Genomic DNA, 21821 nt, shown 5'->3' on the forward strand with positions numbered 1-21821 from the left:
TGAACACCGCTTGCCTTTCTTTCTCTCATTGGCTGAGTTACCTGTGAAAATGATGGTGTTGAGGCTAGATTTGCCCCACAGCTCCAGAAAGTGGACGACGTCTCCAAATCGCAGGGAAGGGTGGCCTGTGAACACCACACAGGGCTGCTTGAAGTCATTGCTGAACTCCCCATGGATGCTGGGGTAGTGCTTCAATTTATTGGTCTGAATCAGCTGAAAATTGGTGAATTGGTTTATTATTGTCTCATGTACCGAGTTACAGTGAAAATCTTGTCTTGCATACCGTTCGTACAGATCAATTCATTACACAGTGCATTGAGGTAGTACAAGGTAAAAACAGTAACAGAATGCAGAATAAACTTTACAGTTACAGAGAAAGTGCAGCGCAGGCAGACAATAAGGCGCAAGGTTGTAACGAGGTAGATTGTGAGGTCAAGAGTCCATCTTATCGTATTAGGGGACTGTTCAAAATGAGAAAGAAGCGAGAAAGAAAATACTTAACAACCAATAGCACACCTGGAATGATACTGCCTGCTTTGACTGGTTCAGTGCACCACTTCCCATCCGAAAATAGTGGGTACACGAATTGCTTTCAAGTGCTGACAGGTAATTCAGGGCAAGTCTGGAAATTCCCCTTGACTTTCTCCCTCAGGGGAACAATGGCTTTGTGTCATGTGTCAACTGTAGCACTCTTCAATTTGCCACTGAATCATAATGTTGTAAAGTCCCATTCTATAGCACAAAAATCTAAGGTAACTTTCTTGTGCAGTCCATGACTAGAAAGTTGTGTCGTGTGCAGTGTGTACAGTTCTGGTTGCCACATTACTGGAGGGCTTTGTGGAGGGTGCAGCAGAGGTTCACCTGGATGTTGCCTGGATTGGAGAGCATGAGCTATAATGAGAGGTTGGACAAACTTGGATTGTTTTCTCTGGAGCATCAGAGGCTGAGGGGAGACCTGATAGAAGCATATAAAATTATGAGAGGCATGGATAGGGTAGGCAGCTTTCTCCCAGCGTAGAAATGTCAAATACTGGAGGGTATAGCTTTCTGGTAACTTGGGTGAAGTTTGAGGGAGATATGCAAAGCAAGTTTTTTTTTTACACAGAGAGTGGTAGGTTCCTGGAACGTGTTGATGAGGGGGTGGATGCAGATACAGTAGTTACATTGAAGAGGTATTTAGACAGACAAGTGAACTGGCAGGGAATGGAGCAATATGGATCATGTTTAATTTGGCATCACGGTCAGCAGAGACACACTGTTCCTGTGCTGTACTGTTCTAAGTAGTACCAAGACTGTGTGGTACTGAGAGAGACCTGCACCACTGGAGCTGTACCATTGCAGGTGGAGTGAGATATTAAATTGAATCCTCATCTCTTCTTTGAGGAGTAGGGAGATGCTGATTCCTCAATTATTGCTACTTCAGAAAAAAAAATCAGGTAATTATGTTGCTGATTATGGGGAATTTCTGTGCGTAAATTAGCTGCCCCATTTCTTATACTACAAGTTGACTGCACTTCAAAAGTAGTTAGTTGCCTGTTCTGGGACTTCTGAGATTGGGAAAGGTGCTATAAAAATGCAAGCCTTACTTTGGTTATACCTGCCAATAACTAATTGGTGAGGAGGTGAGTGAGGGTAGTCATATCCTAGTACATTATATGACAAAAACAGAGTTCTGGTGACTCAGACCAGTGCATTCCAATAAAAGCTAATCCGAAGTACTAGGTCATTTTAACAAGTGCCTTACTTTAGAAACTCAATTTAACATCCTGTCTGAGATGAACTAATAATCTGCCTGCTTCTATATAATAAATACAGAATACTGTCACAAAGAGAAGCAAAAAAGAGCATTTGCAGGAAGAAATGGTGAATAGTGAATCACTTTCCACTGTCAATCAGAAGTATAATTCTAGAGAAATGTCAATGTTTATGATAGTCTTTGTAAATGTATTTTTACTAGAAGTAATACTAAAGGCCAAATGCCAAGTTCCGGTTGGTCCTTACCTCTGCATGTGGAAATGGTGGCTCTGGCAGGTAGACTTTGGACTGCTTGTTGTGACAAAGCCTGAAGTGAGAAAGGGACATAAAGTGAAACAATTACGAGTGCAAATTCTGCCATAGAGAAAAAACCAAACTGAGGCATGACCTCAGATGTACAAAGGAGGTATGTGATGTTACGGACTCAGTGAATGTCCCTTTAAGATATAGAGTGTGTGTGTATTTGTGTGTGTGGCGTGCTTACGTCAATAGAACATAAAGGACGTAATGACGTTGTTGAAGAAGAGAGAGAGAAGGGAGAGAGACACCAGCCTGCTAGTTTTCTCTATCAATGGATGAGAAACAATAACTGTGTCTACCACTGAAATCCATGTATGGAAGTTGGAAGTAATCCGGTGGAGTTCACTTTGTTGCTGACCCGTAGAAGGAAACAGGTATTTGTGTGTGGACGACCACGATTCGGATGCTTTTCGGGGTGAGGAAGTCACTACCGAGGAAACACTTAAGTGTCGTTTGGGTTCCATCGTGGAACATTTGGATTTCGTAATCTACGTCTTATCTTCAGACAACGGTGGTTGTTGAAGAAGCCCTTGCTCATGTTTCACCTTATGGCTTGCGGAACTGAACTTTAAGAACCACTCCTGAACTTGGAGTTTGAGACTTTGTCACACACACGAAGAGTTTAGTTTTGGGGTTAACGTTCAAAGTTTAACATTTTTGAATTCTAACATACTAACATTTTTACTTTTATTTTATGTATTATCATAAGTAGTGATTAATAAAATAGTTTTTAACACTGAATCAGGCTCAGTGCGTTTCTTTTGTTGCTGGTTCGTGACAGTGATAAAGTAGTTACATTACTGGATCCAACAAGCTAAACCAATGACTCAGGGTTCAGAATTCACATTCCACCTCAACATATGAGAATTTATATCTAACAACAAAACCGTTAATAGAAGTGATTAGATGTCACTTTGGCCTGGGAAGCGCAGGTTGTTAGCTCTGCTACATTGGCAAGACAAAGAAGAAAATGAATACCCTAACTAAAACTATTCAGAAAACATCCACAAGATTTTAAGGGGTGGCACTGCAGCGTAGTGGTTAGCGCGACGCTTTTACAGCACCAGCGATAAGGGTTCGATTCCCGTCGCTGTCTGTAAGGAGTTTGTACGTTCTCCCATGTCTGCGTGGGTTTCCTCCGGGTGCTCCGGTTTCCTCCCACGTTCCAAAGATGTACGCGTAGGTTAATTTGGGTTTAAAATGGGCGGCGCGGACTTGTTGGGCCGGAAGGGCCCGTTACCACGCTGTAAAAAAATTATTTCACATGACAATGAAATAATAACTTTGAGTGTCCAGTTCATTACATGGTGGTTAAGGACTAGCATCAAATCCTTGGACAATCAGTCTGTAGAAATGAATTTGAAATTCACTTTGGTGCCAGTGGAATTTAAATTCATGTATTTAAATGAGTTTGGAATGAAAAGTTAGTGGAATCCATTTGGTTCACAGGGAGGGAAATCTGCCATTCTTACCCAGTCTAACCTATACGTGACCTCAGATCTACTTGTGGTTAACTGCCCTCTGAAATGGCTTAGGAAATCACAGTTCATGGGATAATTAAGGATCTGAGTCACTGTACGAGAGCAGGCCCTTCAACATACCACATCTGCATTATCAAGCACCCATCAACACCAATAATATTTTCCCTTTGCATTCCTATTAACTCACCTCCTTATTGTACTGTCTACATTGGGGTTAATTTACGGTGACCAATTAATCTACCAACCAGCATGTCTTTGGTATGAGAGAGGAAACTGGAGCACCTGGACAAAACCCACACGGTCACAGGGAGAACGCAGCAACTCTATACAGTCCCAACATCAGGATTAAACCCGGGTGTGGAACCATGAGGCAGCAGTGCAAACCATTGTGCCATCAGGAAGAGTCAATAAATACTGGGACCTGATCCAAAGTGCCCAGTTCCCTCCATAAATGCTGCCTGACCCCTTCAGTTCCTCCAGCAGCTTGTTTTTTTTGCTCCGGATCCCAGCACCTGCAGTGTCTTGTGTCATAGAGCAATGCATCATGGATACAGGCCCTTCGGCCCAACCAGTCCATGCCGTCCTTGGTTCCCACCCAGCTTTCCTGTGTTGGGCCCATATCCCTCTCCAATAAATATCTCCATTAAATACTGGTCCTGCCAACAAAGTTCACACCTCAACAAATTAAATCAATGAAAATTCCGGAAATACTCATCAGGCATCCGTTTGTGGAGAGGGGAACAGTGTTAATGACCCTTCACCAGAATTGAATAAATGACTGTTGCACACTCACCACTCTGCAAAGATCTGGGAGAACTCCAGCGAGCTGTTAGCGACAGGAGAGATGAAGTAGAACGGGACGCTGGAGAGCCCAGCTGAATCGATGTACTGGTAGAGACATTCCAGCAAGTCGTATATTACACCGGAAGGATAGCACGGAACCAGGACATTCCCACCACTCCGAATGGTCACAGCTAAAATAATGTATAAAAAAAAACAACATTTAAAAGACATTTGGATGAATACATGGATAGGAGGGGTTTAGAGGGATATGGGCCAAACGCTTAGTGGGCAACATGGTTGGCATTGGCAAGTTGGGCCAAAGGGCCCGTTTCCGTGCCGCGTTACTCTATGACTCTATAAAAGTGGGGGAAGCCCACACAAATATATTATAACAACAATAAGCACTTCCGTAGGGCACCAAACATAATCAAACATCCTAAAAGGGACCTATTAGCAGTCAACCAGAAATTTGAATCTCAGCCACTGAAAATGATGTCAAACGAAATGACCGAAAATTTGAAATTTTTAGAAACATTGTGTAGGAGGAGAAAGAGGTAGAGGAAGAATTTCAAAGCTTGGGCCTCAGCAGATGAAACGGCTGCCAGTAGTGGAATCATGGAACACAAGGGGTGCTTAGAGGTCAGAAATGGAGGAGAGCAGAGATCCAGGAAGCTTGTAGGGCCTTCAGATGTTGCAGAGGTATATGGGTGAGGGGTGATTGGGAGTTCAAAAAGCAGAGACTGTGAATAAGCTTTGATTATTAGTAAGAATTCAGAAGAGATCTTTTTACTCAGAGAGTGGTTGCGATGTGGAACTTATCACATGGGATGGTCGAGGTGAGCAGTATAAATGCCTTAAACACAATGCTGACAGAGACTATGAAGTTGAGTGAAATAGAAGGAAATTCTGTTAAGTAGGATGGGTGGAGTAATGGGTCTGTGTCTGTGCTACATGTGCTGGTGCCCTTGTTTCTGTAGTCGAGAAGGCAATGCAGACTGAAATATTCAGCTTCAATACCAAAAATACTTTACAAATAAATTTCAGAGCAGACACAGAATGAAACATTTTGAGCCCTGCACCCTGGAAAAGAAATCACGACACTAACTTTCCAGTGCATTACCTAAGTTACTGCAGAATTCTCCCAACATGCCATCAGGGTTAGCAGTAGGGATCTGAGTCAGTCCAGTCAGGATGAGGACATCGCTATTTTTCAAAGAAGTTTGCTCCATGGGCTGGAAAAAAATAACAATACTGTTAAACAATTCTTCTTTCTTGAACTTTAGAGCACTTTGACTTGTCTGAAGTTTATAATCCCAAACATAATGTTGGGCCAGATCTTCCACAGTCCAGCAAGCCACCTAAGCTTAGCAGTCACACTGCTTCTTCCAGTGAATCTGGTGCATTTCCAAATGCAAGGTTGCACTCCCAAAATGACCATGACAGTTAATGAGGTATTATTTCCAGAGTCATCAGCTATCAAAACTATTATCGAGATTCAATGATTGTGAACCACCAAATAAAAATTAAAAGTATACACAAGAATTGCATTATTAAATCAGATAGAAAGGTATGCTCACCATTCCCCTGAAGCCCAAGAGCAAGGGATTCTGAGGCCACTTACGCTGCCCTGTTAGACTTCAGAATCCACCAGCATAGTACAAGCATCACAGAAGGCTGCTCTGTAGTCCACATAAGGAATCCTGAGTTTGGCCTTATTAAATGCTCGACAGGTGGCAGATCCAAGCAGATGTTAAATTTAAAAATTATTTGAGAAAACATGATAACATTTTTGGACCACGAAATTTTGAAATATGCTAAGATTTTATTTGAAGATACAGTTGGTGTCTCTTAACGATTCAGTCTGTCACCTTATTGGGAACAGCAGTCTGTCTAATTTTTCAGTCACAGTATGCAATACTAACTGTCGAACATGGGATGAGATCTCAAGGGCAGCTGGATCTCAGTCAGAGACCAAGGCTATTTCCTGTGAGACATTTCAGCCTTATTTATTCTCAATTGCCTTTGTTCTTTTCTTCATTGAAATAGTTGTTTTATGTGCATTCCTATTCTAACAAAAGAACATGCTTTATTTCTAATAGTTTCCATTTTTATTTGCCTTTTGTTTCTCCAAGCACAATTCCAATCTCATAATCAGTTAATTTACCGATTGGTTTCATTACACCTCTGTGGGTCTCATTACACCTCTGTGGGTCTTTACTACCTCCTGTGAAGGATTCCCAGGACCATGATTTAAATGGTCTTATCTAGTTACTAACAACTAACAAAGCTGACTATCTTAATACCATGTCCGAGTGTCAGCAGCTTGAGAATCTTTTCTCATCGTACCCTTCTTTTAGATGAAAAACACGATGATGCTGGAGGAACTCAGCAGGCCAGGCAGCATCCATGGAGAAAAGCAGGAGGTCAACATTTTGGGTCAGGACCCTTCTTCAGGACTGAAGATAGGAAAAGGGGAAGCCCAGTATATAGGAGGGAAAAGCAGAGCAGTGATAGGTGGACACTCCCACACTATCACTGATATGTCAGTCCTCGGCCTCCTCCACTGCCAGGAGAATTCCAAGCGCAAACTAGAGGAACAGCACCTCATTTTCTGTCTTGGAACCTTGCAGCCTGACGGCATTAATATTGAAGTCTCCCACTTCAATGTGTGATCCCACCCCCACTTCCCCACAACAACCCCCCCACCACAACCCCCCCACCATGCTTCTTCCCTTTCCTAGCCTCCTTTTTTTCCCTCCCTATCCTTACCTTTGACCCATCCCCCAGTGGATCTGCTCACCCCTCCTCCCCCGCACCTGCCTATCACTATCTCTTACCTCCATCTACCTATCACCACCTTGTGCCCACCCCACCTCCCCTCTTTTGTCCACCTATCACTGCTCTGCTTTTCCCTCCTATATATTGGGCTTCCTCTTTTCCTATCTTCAGTCCTGAAAAAGGATCCTGACCCGAAACATTGACTGCCTGCTTTTCTCCACGGATGCTGCCTGGCCTGCTGAGTTCCTCCAGCATCATCGTGTTTTTCATCTAGATTCCAGCATCTGTAGTCCTTTGTTTTTCTAGTGCTCTTCTTTTATATTCTTGCAATTCCCCCTACGGGGGATTAACCCCAAACTGTGAACTGGTTTGGGACACTTACTTATGCCGACAAACCAACATAATGCAAATTGGTGTTGGTTGAGAAAGACGAGGTCAAGGAAGGAGGGCAAGTATGTGGACAGCAAGTTGGGGTGTGTGGCTGAAGGATACTACTGATGTCTCATGTAACTGAGTGTCCTGTCAAGTATAACATGCTCTTTGAACACACAGCGGACCTTACTCAAAAGAGTGCAGAATGCAGCTTGGTCTTCAGTTGTTAATGGTTACCTGTGGATGAGTCGTGAGTAACGAGGACCCTGAGACGTAGGCTACCTTCTCATAGTGCGACTGGATGATCCAATTAGAGCTTCCCAGACAGTAACCTGAGCTGAGTGGAGTGATCTGTACTGCACCAAAGAGTTCCTGATAGTTCACAGAAAAACAGCAGAATTTAACGAACATTGTACTAGGTGGATTTTTTTAAAAAAAATTGATTCCAATCCTAAATTCTCTCTCCCCAACCCCCTCCCACCACCGCCACCCCCCACACACTTTATCTGAAAGCCATGTGTGATTATTCTGAGACAGGATTGTGAGCACCAACAGGTTCTACCAAGACACTTCCATGGATGTCCTCATTTCAAATCCACATCTACATGTGTTCCAACAGAGGTCATTAGGGAGTGATCAACAAATTGAAATTAGGTGACTTTTCTAGTCTCCTGCATAGTGACGTTGAGGCCAATTGTACAATCTCTTCTTGCTGTGTGACTGAGACCAGCTAACTAGTACAGATCAAGAGTTATATCGTGACCTGCTTATTCCAATTCAGAATATAATATAAATATTTCCAAATGTGATCAGAATCCAGGAGAAAATTAATTTAGCCTGCTGCAGAAATAAAGCCATTGTCAAATAAGTGACTATTTTATATTTGTAAGTAATTACAGTCCATAATTCCCATTATAAACTTCTTTATCCAGCTTCTTACTAGAAACTGGAATATTGTAATTGCAGACTGACAAATTTATACATACAGTTTGCCTTCTAAAGTTTATCAGAATTTATAATGTAAATAATTAAAGCTAAGGCCAGAATGCATACGATTTTAAAATAGTGAGTGAACTAAAACTCTCACTCCAATCATCTTCAGCTGCTTCATCAATGACCTTCCTTCAAGCAACAAACAATCTGCTGGAGGAACTCAGCGGCTGCTCGGCCCACTTGAGTTCCTCCAGCGGATTGTTTGTTGCTCCAGATTCCAGCATCTGCAGTCTCCTGTGTCTCCACCTTCCTTCACGGTCAGAAGTAGGGAAGTTCACACAATGTTCTGCACCTTTTGTGACTCCTCAGATGATGAAGCAGTCCACATCCTAATGCAGCAAGATCTAGACTCCCTTGGACTCTGTCTTTACCTCTCGTTGTCTTGGTGAAGCAGCCAACATAATCAAAGACCCCACCCACCCGGGTCATTCTCTCTTCTCTCCTCTTCCATCAGGTAGAAGATACAGGAGCCTGAAGGCATGTACCACCAGACTTAAGGACAGCTTCTACCCCACTGTGGTAAGACTATTGAACGGTTGCCTTATACAATGAGATGGACTACGACCTCATGATCTACCTTGTTGTGACCTTGCACCTTATTGCACTGCACTTTCTCTGTAGCTGTGACACTTTGTACTGTTATTGTTTTTACCTGTACTACCTCAACGCACTCTGTACTAACTCAATGTAACTGCAGTGTGTAATGAATTGACTTGTACGATCGGTATGTAAGACAAGTTTTTCACTGTACCTCAGTACAAGTGACAATAATAAACCAATACCAATACAATATCTAGGCCTGGGCTGATAGGTGGCAAGAAACATTCGCGCCACTCAAATGCCGGGCAATGACAATTTGGTGGTGTTGTGGATAGTGTAGAAGGTTGCTGTAGGTTACAACAGGACATTGATAGAATTCAGAGAAGTGGCAGGTGGAATCCAACCCAGAGAAGCGTGAAGTGATTCACTTTGGAAGATCGAATTTGAAGGCAGAATACAAGGTTAATGGCAGGACTCTTAGCAGCGTGGAGGAACAGAGGGATCTTGGGGTCCACATCCACAGATCCCTCAAGGTTGCTGCGCAGGTCGAGAGGGTTGTTAAGAAGGCGTATGGTGTGTTGGCCTTCATTAGTCAGGGTATTGAGTTCAAGAGCCGCAAGGTAATGTTGCAGCTCTATTGTGTTCAATTCTAATTGCCTCATCATAGGAAGGATGTGGAAGCTTTAGAGAGAGTGCAAAGATTTACCAGGATGCTGCCTGGATTGGACAGCATATTTCATGAGGATATGTTGAGTGAGCTAGGGCTTTTCTCTTTGGAGAGAAGGAGAATGAGAGGTGACTTGATAGAGATGTACAAGATGATAAGAGGCATAGATCGAGTGGACAGTGAGAGACTTTTTCCCAGGGCGACAATGGCTAATACGAGGGGACATAATTTTAAGGTGATTGGAGGAAGGTATAAGTGGGATGTCAGAGGTAAGTTTTTTCTTTGACACAGACAGTGGTGGGTGCGTGGAACACATTGCCGGCAGAGGTTGTGGGGGCGGATATATTTAAGAGACTCTTAGATAGCCACATGAATGATAGAAAAATGGAGGGCTATGTGGGAGGGAAGGGTTAGATGGATCTTAGAGCAGGATAAAATGTTGGCATAACATTGTGGGCCAAAGGGCCTGTACTGTGCCGCGATGTTCTAATATCCAACAAGTGAAAATCCAGCTCTCACCCCCTGACATTCAATGGCATTACCATCACTGAATTCCCCCCATTCTGGGGGTTACCATTGACCAGGAACTGAACTGGAGTAGCCATATACATAACGTGGTTTACAAGAGCAACTCAGAGACAAGGAATCCCACGGTAACTCACCTCCTAACCTCCCAAAGCCTGTCCACCATCTACAAGTCTCAGGTCAGGAGTGTGATGGAACACTCTCCATTTGCCTGGGTGAGTGCATCTTCAACAACACTCAAGAAGCTCGACACCATACAGGACACAGCAGCCTGCTTGATAAGCACCCCATCCACAACCATTCCCTCACTGCACCACTGATGCACAGTAGCAGCAGTTTGTACCATCCACAGGATGCACTGCAGAAAAACACCAAGACTCCTTAGACAGCACCTTCCAAACCCACCACCTCTACCAGCTAGAGGACAAGCAGCAAAAGCATGGGGATCACCACCACCCTGAAGTTGCCTTGCAAGCCACACACCATCCTGACTTGGAAATATATTGCCGTTCCTTCACCGTCGCTGGGTCAAAATCCTGAAACGTCCTCCCTAACAGTACTATGGGTATAGCTACACCTCGACTGCAGCGGTTCAAGGAGGAAGCTCACCACCGGCTTCTCAAGGGCAATTAGGGATGGGCAATTAAATGCTGGCTCGGCCAGTGAAGCCCACATCCCTTGAATGGATTAAAAAAGAATCCATTTTCTTTTGAGGATTACTTTTGGTTTAACTTTCTACGTGCAATCTTAAAGGAGATCAACTAATGCTGGAAAAAAAATGACCATGGGCATGTACATCTAATTGCTATGCGTGATATTTTGTGTTGGAAAGAAATTGGAAATGCAAGCAGTTGCTGTCATGGTTTTGAATCAAGCTTTTCTTTCACATTGACTTCTTACAACATTTACAATCAGAGCATAGTGCAGAGTCTGCCACTGGCTGGTTCTGTGGAGTAAACTTCTCAAAACTCTCTCCCAATCCTGTCACCATCTTGTGAGGTGTGAGGTGGTACACTTTGGAAGGACAAACTCCAAGGCGGAATACAAGGTTAATGGCAGGATTCTAGGTAGTGTGGAGGAGCAGAGGGATCTAGGGGTCCATATCCACAGATCACTGAAAGTTGCATCACAGTTGGATAGGGTAGTTAAGAAAGCTTATGGGATGTTAGCTTTCATAAGTTGTGGGATCGAGTTTAAGAGCCGCGAGGTAATGATGCAGCTCTGCAAAACTCTGGTTAGACCACACTTAAGAGTACTGTGTCCAGTTCTGGTTGCCTCATTATAGGAAGGATGTGAAAGTGTTGGAAAGGGTGCAGAGGAGATTTACGGGGATGCTGCCTGGTTTGGAGAGTATGCATTATGAGGAGAGACTAAGGGAGCTAGGGCTTTACTCTTTGGAAAGAAGGAGGATGAGGGGAGACATGATAGAGGTGTACAAAATATTAGGAGGAATAGATAGAGTAGACAGCCAGCACCTCTTTCCTAGGGCACCAATGCTTTAAAGTAATGGGTAGGAGGTTCAAGGGAGATATCAGAGGGAGGTTTTTCACCCAGAGAGTGGTTGGGGCATGGAATGCGCTGCCTGGGGTAGTGGTGGAGGCAGGTACACTGGTCAAGTTTAAGAGGTTGTTAGATAAGCATATGGAGGAATTTAAAATAGGGGGATATGTGGGAGGAAGGGGTTAGATAGTCTTAAGCGAGGTTTAAAGGTCGGCACAACATGGTGGTCTGAAGGGCCTGTATTGTGCTGTATTGTTCTATGGTTCTATGGTATCTTATAGAAAAATCTTGACTGTGAACGGACAATATCCTGCTCCATCTTTCCAACAAGTGGGTAAAGTGTTCTCATCAGCAACATCTGTCACCTAGGAAGCAGTATTAAAAGTTAAATTTTACAGATCAAAAAGCAAGGCATAAAATCAGAGTTGCAGGGTTTCACCAGAAGTACGAATTCAACTTCTCTCTTTTAATTGCTGCCAGCTTTGCAAAACATTTTTGTCATATAATTTCCCTCTCCCAAGAGGTCAATTTAATGATAAGCAGGTACTTACTATTTTCTGAGAGTACCCTACAAGTTGCACTTTACTTAGAGCCAAGTTGACTTCTGGCATTGTATAACAACGTTTCCAAGTTAAAACCTCCACTGCATCTTTTAGAGGAGCAGGTAAGTGCCTAGAAACAAGAACAGGATAACCCACTGAGAAATAACAAGAGGGAATTCAGGAGCAGGTCTTTACCCTGAGATTGGTGAGCATGTGGAGCTTTCGAAAGATAAGATAACTAAGATATTTATTTATTAGTCACATGTACATCAGAACACACAGTGAAATACGTCTTTTTGCATTGCTAAGAATGTGCTGGGGGCAGCCCGCAAGTGTCACCACTCTTCCGGTGCCAACATAGCATGCCCACAACTCCTAACCCGTACATCTTTGGAATGTGGGAAGAAACCGGAGCACCTGGAGGAAACCCATGCAGACATGGGGAGAACGTACAAACTCATTACAGACAGCAGCCAGAATTGAACCCAGGTCACTGGTGCTGTAATAGCATTATGCTAACCACTATGCTACCGTGCCGCCAAAAGTAATAGTTGAGATTTATTACGCTGATGCATTGAAGATAAACACAAAAATGAAAGGAATTAAGGACTTGTTGATGTGGGTCAAATGGAAGCACTGTGGGAGATCTGTGTAGAGCATAAACACAACAGATGATCTGTTAAGGCCAAATCTAAATACCCTGCAAGTTTTAGGCGCTCATAGAACCTACACTGCAGAGAAGTAGGCTATTCAGCTCAAAGATTCAGCGCATGAGTGTATATTGGATGCACTGAAAGTGCCTCTTCCCAGGATTAGGGAGCAAGATGGCCGAGGGGCAGTCCAGAAACAGAGGAAACAGCAATCCTCAAAAAGGCTCTGATGCAGGGTTACGCTACTTCAGCACAGGAAAAGCCTGCAATGTTAATGATTTTTCAACACTTTTATAATCAGCAACATTTCATACTGAAATGCATCTTGAATATATATCATATGCAAACATAAAAATCAAATCCAAGTTGTCAGAAACCAGAGGAATAAAAATTATTTTTATAATTGCAGAGTACGGAAAGATTGCAAAGAAATTAAATACCCAACAAAGTATGATGTAGTCATCACACAGAGATTGGTATTCCCACGTTGGAAGTGGTAACTGGAGAATTCCCTTTCTCCCCTGACCCCCACCAATGTGCTCACATGTACTACCCTGTTTCTCCAATAGTAATATGGGCAGTTACTCAATCACAGACATTTTTGTAACATCAAATCAGCCCTCCTAAAGGGCAAAAACACAGAATGCAACTGTAAAAAATACATTAAAGGAACTTAAGAACAATAACTGTAAAGATGTTAAAATTTTGGGACTGATCCATTAAACTCGTCAGAAATAAATATGGCAAATTGTACAGCTTCAGCCAGAAAAGGTTCTACTCACTGCACCTGAACATTTCCTGGTTCTTCCAGAAGGTGGCAGACTGTGGCTTTGGCACACGCTCCATAAAGCTAACCAGCTCTTCCATGAGTAGTCTGTTACATAGAACATATCATAAACATGTAATAATCATAAACTGCATTCCCACGTGTTGGTGTGAGTATTTACATTGCTGTTGCCTTTGGATTTCAGAGGATTGTTCAGAGGATAGGAGAGCCCCTTTGAGAGAGTTTGTGTGCGAATACAGTGAAGAACAAAGACACTTTATTATTGGTATTGGTTTATTATTGTCACATGTACTGAGATACAGTAGAAAGTTTTTGTTTTGTGCGCCATCCAGACAGATTGTGCCATACACAAGTACATCCAGGTAGTAAAAAGAGAAACAGAATGCAGAATACAGTGTTGCAGCTACAGAGAAAGTGCAGTGCAGGTAGACAAATAAAATGCAAAGGCCATGACAAGGGAGATCAAGAGTTCATCTTTAGTGTATGAGAGGTCCATTCAAGAGTCGGATAAGCTGCTATTATCAAATTCTTGAATGGACCTCTCATACGCTAAAGATGAACTCTTGATCTCCCTTATCATGGCCCTTGCATTTTATTTGTCTACCTGCACTGCACTTTCTCTGTAGCTACAACACTGTATTCTTTCTGAAAGAAGCTGTCCTTGAGTCTGGTGGTATGTGCTTTTAAGCTTTTGTATCTTCTGCCTGATGGAAGGTGGGAGGAGAGAGAATGACCAGGGTGGGAGGGGTCCTTGATTATGTTGGCTGCTTTCCCGATGCAGTGGGAAATGTAGACAGAGTCCACAGAGGGGAGGCTGGTTTGCGTGATGGACTGGGCTGTGTCCACAACTCTCTGTAATTTCTTGTGGTCTTGGGCAGAGCAGTTGCCGTAACAAGCTGTGACGTTAAATTTTATTTTCTATTTCTCTTTCCACAGATGCTGCCTGATCTGCTGAGTGTTTCATATTTCGAATAACTGCAGTTTTTGTTTTGACTCTCCACATGGGGAGAACAGTGTTTGTGGAGTAACACTCCAGCAAGGGTCAAAATCCTTTGGAGAGATGGGTAGGGAGAAAATAGGCTGCTTCTGGCAAAAATAAATAAAATACTGCTTTTTCTTTAAAAAGAGCTGAAGCACCTACCTTCCAATCTGCATTGTGGGTTCTGTAGAATATACTGTCCCGGTGAAGCCAGTGTGTTCTGTGATGTAGGGCAAAGCCATCATGCAGTGATAATTTGATATCAGGATCACATCTACAGTGGACAAATCTAACAACTCCGTCTGCAATAGAAGTCGTGAACCAATATAGATGAATGTAGCCACTAAGGAAAAAGTACTCAATTGGTAAGGACACAGTACATTTACATGTTCTCTTAAAAGGGAAGCCAGACTATTCTCCATATATTAATACATAAAAGTACTGCTTATGTTTCTAAGATTATATACCAATAGGGCCCTACCATGTGGCTTGTTTGGAAGTGATAAACAGGGAAGATGAACATAGAACAGTACAGCATAGGAACAGGCCCACTGGCCCACAATGTCTGTGCCGACCATGATGCCAATTTAAACTGCACATCGACTTGCACATTCTCTATATCTCTTCATTCCCTGCCTCTTTCTGTGCCTGTCTAAATGTTTCTTAAACTCTGTGACCATATCTGCTTCCACCACCTCCCCTGGCAGCACCTCCCAGGCACCCACCACTCTCTGCGTAAAAAACTTGCCTCGTAAGTCTTCTTTAAACTTTCCCCTTCTCATCTTAAAACTATAGTTTTTGACATTTCTACCCTGGGAAAAAGACTCCAACTATCTACCCTATCTAGTCTGCTCATAATTGTATAAGCTTCTATCAGTTCATCCCTCAGCCTCCGATGTTCCAGCAAAAACAATCCAAGTTTCTCCAACCTCTCCTTATAGTTAATACTCTCCAATCCAGGCAGCATCCTGGTGAACCTTTACTTCACCCTCTCCAAAGCCTCCATATCCTTCCTGTGATGTGGTGACCAGAAACTGCACACAATACTCCAAATGTGGCCTAACCAATGTTTTATACAGCTGTAACATGACTTCCCTACTTGAATAATCATTGCTCTGACCGATGAAGGCAAGTATACAATATGTTTTTTAAGCACCCTATTTACTTATGTTGCCACTTTTAGGGAGCAATGGACCGTTTCAAGATCCTCTATCTTCAATGGCCAAGCCAGTTTTGAATACAACAAATCATTATGGATCCCACGTGCCTTAATCTTTTGGATGAACCTACAATGAGGGACCTTGTTGAATGCTTTATTTTATCTATGTAACATCCACTGCCCTACCCCCACCAATCACCTCCTCAAAAAGTTCAATCTAGTTTGTAAGAATGATCTCCCCCGCACAAACCCATGCTGATTATCCCTAATAAGTCGATGGTTTTCCAGATGTGAATAGATCCTATCCCTAAAAATCTTCTTCAATAATTTCCCTATCATTGACATAAAGCACACCGGCCTATAATTTCTTTGTTTGTCCCTTTGCCCTTCTTAAACAAAGGAGGAACACTGGCTATTCTCCAATTCTCTGAAACCTTGCCTGTGGTTAAAGAGGATGCAAAGATCTCTGCCAAAGTCTGAGCAGTTTCCGCTCTCAATAACCTGGGATAGATTTCATCAAGCCCTGGGGACTTATCCACCTTAATATTCTTCAAGACCTTCTCCTGCTTGACATCAACGAGCCCTAGAATATCAGCTTACCCCTCCCTGATCTCACTACCTTCCATGCACTTCTCCTTGGTGAATACTGATGCAAAGCACTCATTTAGTATCTCACCCACTTCCTCTGGCACCAGGCATAAATTCCCTCCTTTGTCCTTCAGTAGTCCTTTCCCTCTCCCTAGTTTTTAACATATGTAGTAAAAGGCCTTGGGACATTTCATGGCTCCTTTTAGCCCTCCTGATTCCATTTCCTGATTCCTTTATATTCCTCAAGGGCCCTGTCTGGTTTTAGCTTCCTAATCCTTACATATGCTTCCTTTTCCTTGTTGAGTAAATTTGCAACATCATCCAAGGTTCCCCAACCTTGTCTATCTTCCTCAAGGGAACATGTTGGTCCCGTATTCTGACTGACTGGCCTTTAAACGACTCCCACGTCAGATTGTGGACTTACCCAATAACAGTTGCTCCCAATCTATTCTTCCTAGCTCCTGCCTAGTACTGTTGTCATTAGCCTTTCTCCAATTTAGCACTTTCCCCTAAGATCCAATTTCCATAACTATCTGAAAACCTATGATCAATGGGGCAGGCACAGTAGTGTAGCAGTTAGCGTAACACTTTACAGCGCCAGCGACCCGGGTTCAATTCTGGCCACTGTTTGTAAGGAGTTTGTACGTTCTCCCCGTGTCTGCGTGGGTTTCCTCCCAAAAACATACGGTTCAGGAAGTTGTGGGTAGGCCATGTTGGCGCCGGAAGCATGGCGACACTTGCGGCAGAACACTCTACGCAAAAGATGCATTTCACTGTGTGTTTCGATGTACATGTGACTAATAAAGATATCTTATCTTATAAAAGAGTGCTCTCGCATTGAAACTCCAATCAGCTAGCCAGGCTCATTTCCCAATACGAGGTCTAATATGGTTCCTTCCCTGGTTGGACTATTTACATACTGTGTCAAGAAACCCTCCTGGAAACACCTAACAAACTCGGCCCCATCTAAGCCTTTGGCACTAAGGGAGTCCCAGAAAATATTGGGGAAATTAAAGTTCACCCACTACAATAACCCTGTTGCTTTTATACCTTTCTATAATCTGCCTATATCTCTGCTCCTCTATCTCCCACTGGCTATTGGGGGGCCTATAGTATAACCCCATCATAGTGATTGTACCTTTCTTATTCCTGAGCTCTACCCATACTGCTTCACTTGATGAACCCTCCAGGATGTCTTCTCTAAGTGTTGCTGTGACATTCTCCCTGATCAGTTTAATTCCCCATCTGTTTTACATCCCTCTCTATTGCATCTAAAACATCTAAATCCTGGAACGTCATGCTGCCAGTCCTGCCTTTATCTCAACCAAGTGTCTCTAAGACTTGTGCTTTTCAGTGCTACTCCAGTCATTTCCACTAGGCTCAGTGCCAAACATCTTGAACATCAGACTGCAGCTGCATGATGTAGGGCAAGCCATGTTACGAGGCAAAGCAAGCAATTTCTGAATGGCTGCATAAAGAAATCATTACTGCAGGTTTTGATTCGATTGTACAACTTTACTGCTAGATGTGTTACTGTGAATAACTCCACAGCTTCATTACTGCAGTTACTAGTATGAATGGAAATTTAATGCTTTACAACTGACATCAGTTGCTATGTTCTCTCAGATAATGTTATCAATCAGACATCTTTTTACCTCGGGTAGGCAGAATTCTGGTACAGAGTCAACGAATACCCGCCCAGCACAATCTTTTAGCTCCTGCAATGCAAAGAGCGGATTAGTGGTAGTTAAATTTATATGTGAGATATTATAAGTAAATTCTAAATGAATGAGGTAAAACATGCTATTTACATACATACTCAGAAACTTCAATACATAAGGAGGCCAGTTTAGTGGACCTCCACTTGCTGTACCCAAGAGCCAACAATTATTGGAAGGCCTGGATAGAGTGAACATGGAGAGGATGTTTCCAGTAGTGAGAGAGTCTAGTACCAGAGGGGCGCAGCCTAGGAATAAAAGGATGTCCCTTTAGAACAGAGATGAGGAGGACTTTCTTTAGCCAGAGGGTGGTGAATCTGTGGAATTCATTGCCACGGATGGCTGTGGAGGCCAAGTCACTGGGTATATTGAAAGTGGAGGTTGATAGGTTCTTGATTAGTAAGGGTGTCAAAGGTTACGGGGAGAAGGCAGGAGAATGGGGTTGAGAGGGAAAAATAAATCAGCCATGATCAAATGGCAGGGCAGACTTGATGGGCTGAATGGCCTAATTCTGCTCCTATGTCTTATGGTCTTAATTGTCAAAATGATTTATAAATCATTATTTGCTTACTGGTACCCTATTCGCACCTCACATGGCTATCTTAATGTTGCATCTGTGATCTCTTCCCTTGCTTCGTCAAATGTCATCACGCAATGATGTTACCACAGGATGGAATCGTCCCCATACACTTGCTGCCAATACCTAACACCGCACTCCACTGCCGGTTCCCCTTACTCCATGACAACTACAGAGCAGTGAATCAGAAACGTCTCCAACTCATCAAGAGTGAAGTCATCCATTTAAAAACTCGAAACAGCTAATTCTGAGCTGAATGTCATCAGAACTTGAGAAAGGATTTATTATAGAGTCATAGAGTTATACAGCACAGAAAACAGGGCCTTCAGACCAACTTGCTCATGCCAACCAAATTGCCTAACTGAGCTCATCCAATTTGTCTGTGTTTGGCCCATATCCCTCCAAACCTTTCGTATCTTATTCCTCTAGTCTGCTCCACCATTCAATGCGGTCAAGACTATTTGTCCAGCAAAGCTCCATACCTCTTTGTACACTTATATACCAAAGGAAAATCTATAAATCAATCTCAGCTTTAAATTATTAATTGATCTAAAATCTACTGCTTTATAGCTAACAGTTTCTCCCAACTTTCTACCACCCTTTACATCAAAAATAAATATCGTATGCCAGATATGTTCAAATCAAAGTTTTGTACAGCCCTAACATCCTGAGGATCAATATCCTTCATCCTGAGGGGATGCCTTAGCGAAAATAGTGTAACTAAAAATACTTTTGACCAGGGAAAGACAAATTTCAAAACCATTAATGGGTTGAGTGAAAACAAATGTCAAAGCTCTAGATAACAACACAATCATTTTAGAACTTGGTTTTTATTCATGTATGGGATACAGGTGTCACTGGCAATATCATTATTTATTACATAGAACAATACAGCACAGGAAAAGTCCCTTCTGCCCATGATGTCTGTGCGAACAATGATGCCAATTTAAACTGAGCATGGTCTATATCCCTCCATTTTCTTCTGTTCACGTGTCTGTCTAAATGCCTCTGAAACTTTGCAATCGTATCTGGTTCCACTACTTCCCTTGGCCACGTGATCCAGGCACCTACCACTCTCTGTGTAAAAGACAAACCTGCCATGAAAATCTTCTTTAAACTTTCCCCCTCTCACGTTAACCTGTAACCTCAGCCCCCTACTCTACTCCCTATACACTCACGATTGCATGGCCAGATTCTGATCTAACTCCATCTACAAGTTTACAGATGGTACCACTGTAGTAGACTGTATCTCAAATAATGACAAGTCGGAGTACAGGAAGGAGATAGAGAGCTTAGTAACACAGTTCATGACAACAACCTTTCCCTCAATGTCAGCCAAACAAAAGAGCTGGTTATTGACTTCGGGATGGGGGGCAGAGCACATGTAGCTGTCTACATCAATGGTGCTGAGGTCGAGAAGGTTGAGAGCTTCAAGTTCCTAGGAGCGAACATCACCAATAGCCTGTCCTGGTCCAACCACGTAGACGCCATGGCTGAGAAAGCTCACCAATGCCTCTACTTCCTCAGGAGGCTAAAGAAATTTGGCATGTCTCCATTGACCCTCACCAACTTTTATCGATGCATCATAGAAAGCATCCTATCTGGATGCATCACGGCTTGGTATGGCAACTACTCTGCCCAAGACCACAAAAAACTGCAGAGAGTTGTGGATACAGCCCAGTCCATCACGGAAACCAGCCTCCCCTCCTTGCACTCTGTCTATACTTCTCGCTGCCTTGGTAAAGCAGCCAGCGTAATCAAAGACCCCACCCACCCAGGACATTCTCTCTTCTCCCCTCTCCCATTGGGCAGAAGATACTGTTACGGACTCAGTGAAAGTCCCTTTCAGATAGAGAGTGTGTGTGTATGTGTGTGTGGGGCGTGCTTACGTCAATAGAAGATAAAGGATGTAATGACGTTGTTGAAGAAGTCAGGAGAGAGAGAGAAGGGAGAGAGACACCAGCCTGCTTGTTTTCTCTGTCGATGGATGAGAAACAATAACTGTGTTTGCCACTGAAACCCATGTATGGAAGTTGGAAGTAATCCGGTGGAGTTCACTTTGTTGCTGACCTGTAGAAGGAAACAGGTATTTGTGTGTGGACGACCACGATTCGGATGCTTTTCGGGGTGAGGAAGTCACTACCGAGTAAACACTGAAGTGTCGTTTGGGTTCCATCGTGGAACATTTGGATTTCATATGTACTCTCTCTATGTTTCTCTACATCTACGTCTTATCTTCAGACAATGGTGGTCGTTGAAGAAGCCCTTGCTCATGTTTCACCTTATGGCTTGCGGAACTGAACTTTAAGAACCATTCCGGAACTTGGAGTTTGGGACTTTGTCACACACACACACGAAGAGTTTAGTTTTGGGGTTAACGTTCAAGGTTTAACATTTTTGAATTCTAACATACTAACATTTTTACTTTTATTTTACGTATTATCATAAGTAGTGATTAATAAAATAGTTTTTAACACTGAATCATGCTCAGTGTGTTTCTTTTGTTGCTGGTTCGTGACAAAATTGGGGGCTCGTCCGGGATAGTTCCCAAGGTTAACGAGATTCGTCCGGGATCCAATCCAAAGATTGTTGAGGGAGGTCTGATAAATTCTTTTTAATTGGCTTGTGTGTGTGGAAACCAGCAGCAATGGATATTAAGGCATTTTTGGAGTCACCAACCCAGAAGGGATTGGAGGTGGCGAAAAATGATGATCTGATAAAGATTGCTACAAGGTTAAATCTTACAGAAGTAAAGCAGTCTATGAGAAAGGCAGATATTCAGAGACTGATAGCTGGCCATTATGTGGAAAAGAAGGTGTTTGAGAAGGAAGTGTTAAAACAGTTTCCTGGCAGTGAAATAGCAATTTCTGAGGCACAGGTGCAGCTGGCAAAGATAGAGGCTGATCTAGCAATGAAGCAGATGGAATTGAAGAGGATGGAGCTGGATAGTGAGGAGAAGGAAACACAGAGGCAGCATGAGTTACAAATGAAGCGTAGGAGTTCGGAATCTGATTCTGATGATGGTTTTTCAGCCAGCAGGGAGGTTTGATTAGTCCCTCCTTTTGAAGAAGATCAGGTTGATCAGTATTTCCAACATTTTGAAAAGGTTGCTGTGAGTTCAAACTGG

General features: G+C 42.9%; 1 protein-coding gene across 3 annotated transcripts in view; it reads right to left on the bottom strand.

Annotated features, from left to right (window-relative positions):
- ints9 (integrator complex subunit 9) overlaps positions 1-21821 on the bottom strand; it is a 57193-nt gene that overhangs the window by 10430 nt on the left and 24942 nt on the right. For 2 of the 3 annotated variants that reach the window (XM_052012799.1, XM_052012798.1), the window contains exons 4-12: positions 18055-18117; positions 14815-14954; positions 13674-13760; positions 12246-12366; positions 7707-7841; positions 5440-5551; positions 4330-4510; positions 2002-2062; positions 42-213 (exon numbers count right to left, since the gene is read on the bottom strand). In XM_052012799.1, the coding sequence (XP_051868759.1) occupies positions 42-213; positions 2002-2062; positions 4330-4510; positions 5440-5551; positions 7707-7841; positions 12246-12366; positions 13674-13760; positions 14815-14954; positions 18055-18117 (1072 nt within the window). The remainder of the gene's footprint in view (positions 1-41; positions 214-2001; positions 2063-4329; positions 4511-5439; positions 5552-7706; positions 7842-12245; positions 12367-13673; positions 13761-14814; positions 14955-18054; positions 18118-21821) is intronic. The other variant, XM_052012800.1, reaches the window with a different exon arrangement.

This window comes from Pristis pectinata, chromosome 3 (genome assembly GCF_009764475.1).
Source record: "Pristis pectinata isolate sPriPec2 chromosome 3, sPriPec2.1.pri, whole genome shotgun sequence".
Classification (NCBI taxonomy): domain Eukaryota; kingdom Metazoa; phylum Chordata; class Chondrichthyes; order Rhinopristiformes; family Pristidae; genus Pristis; species Pristis pectinata.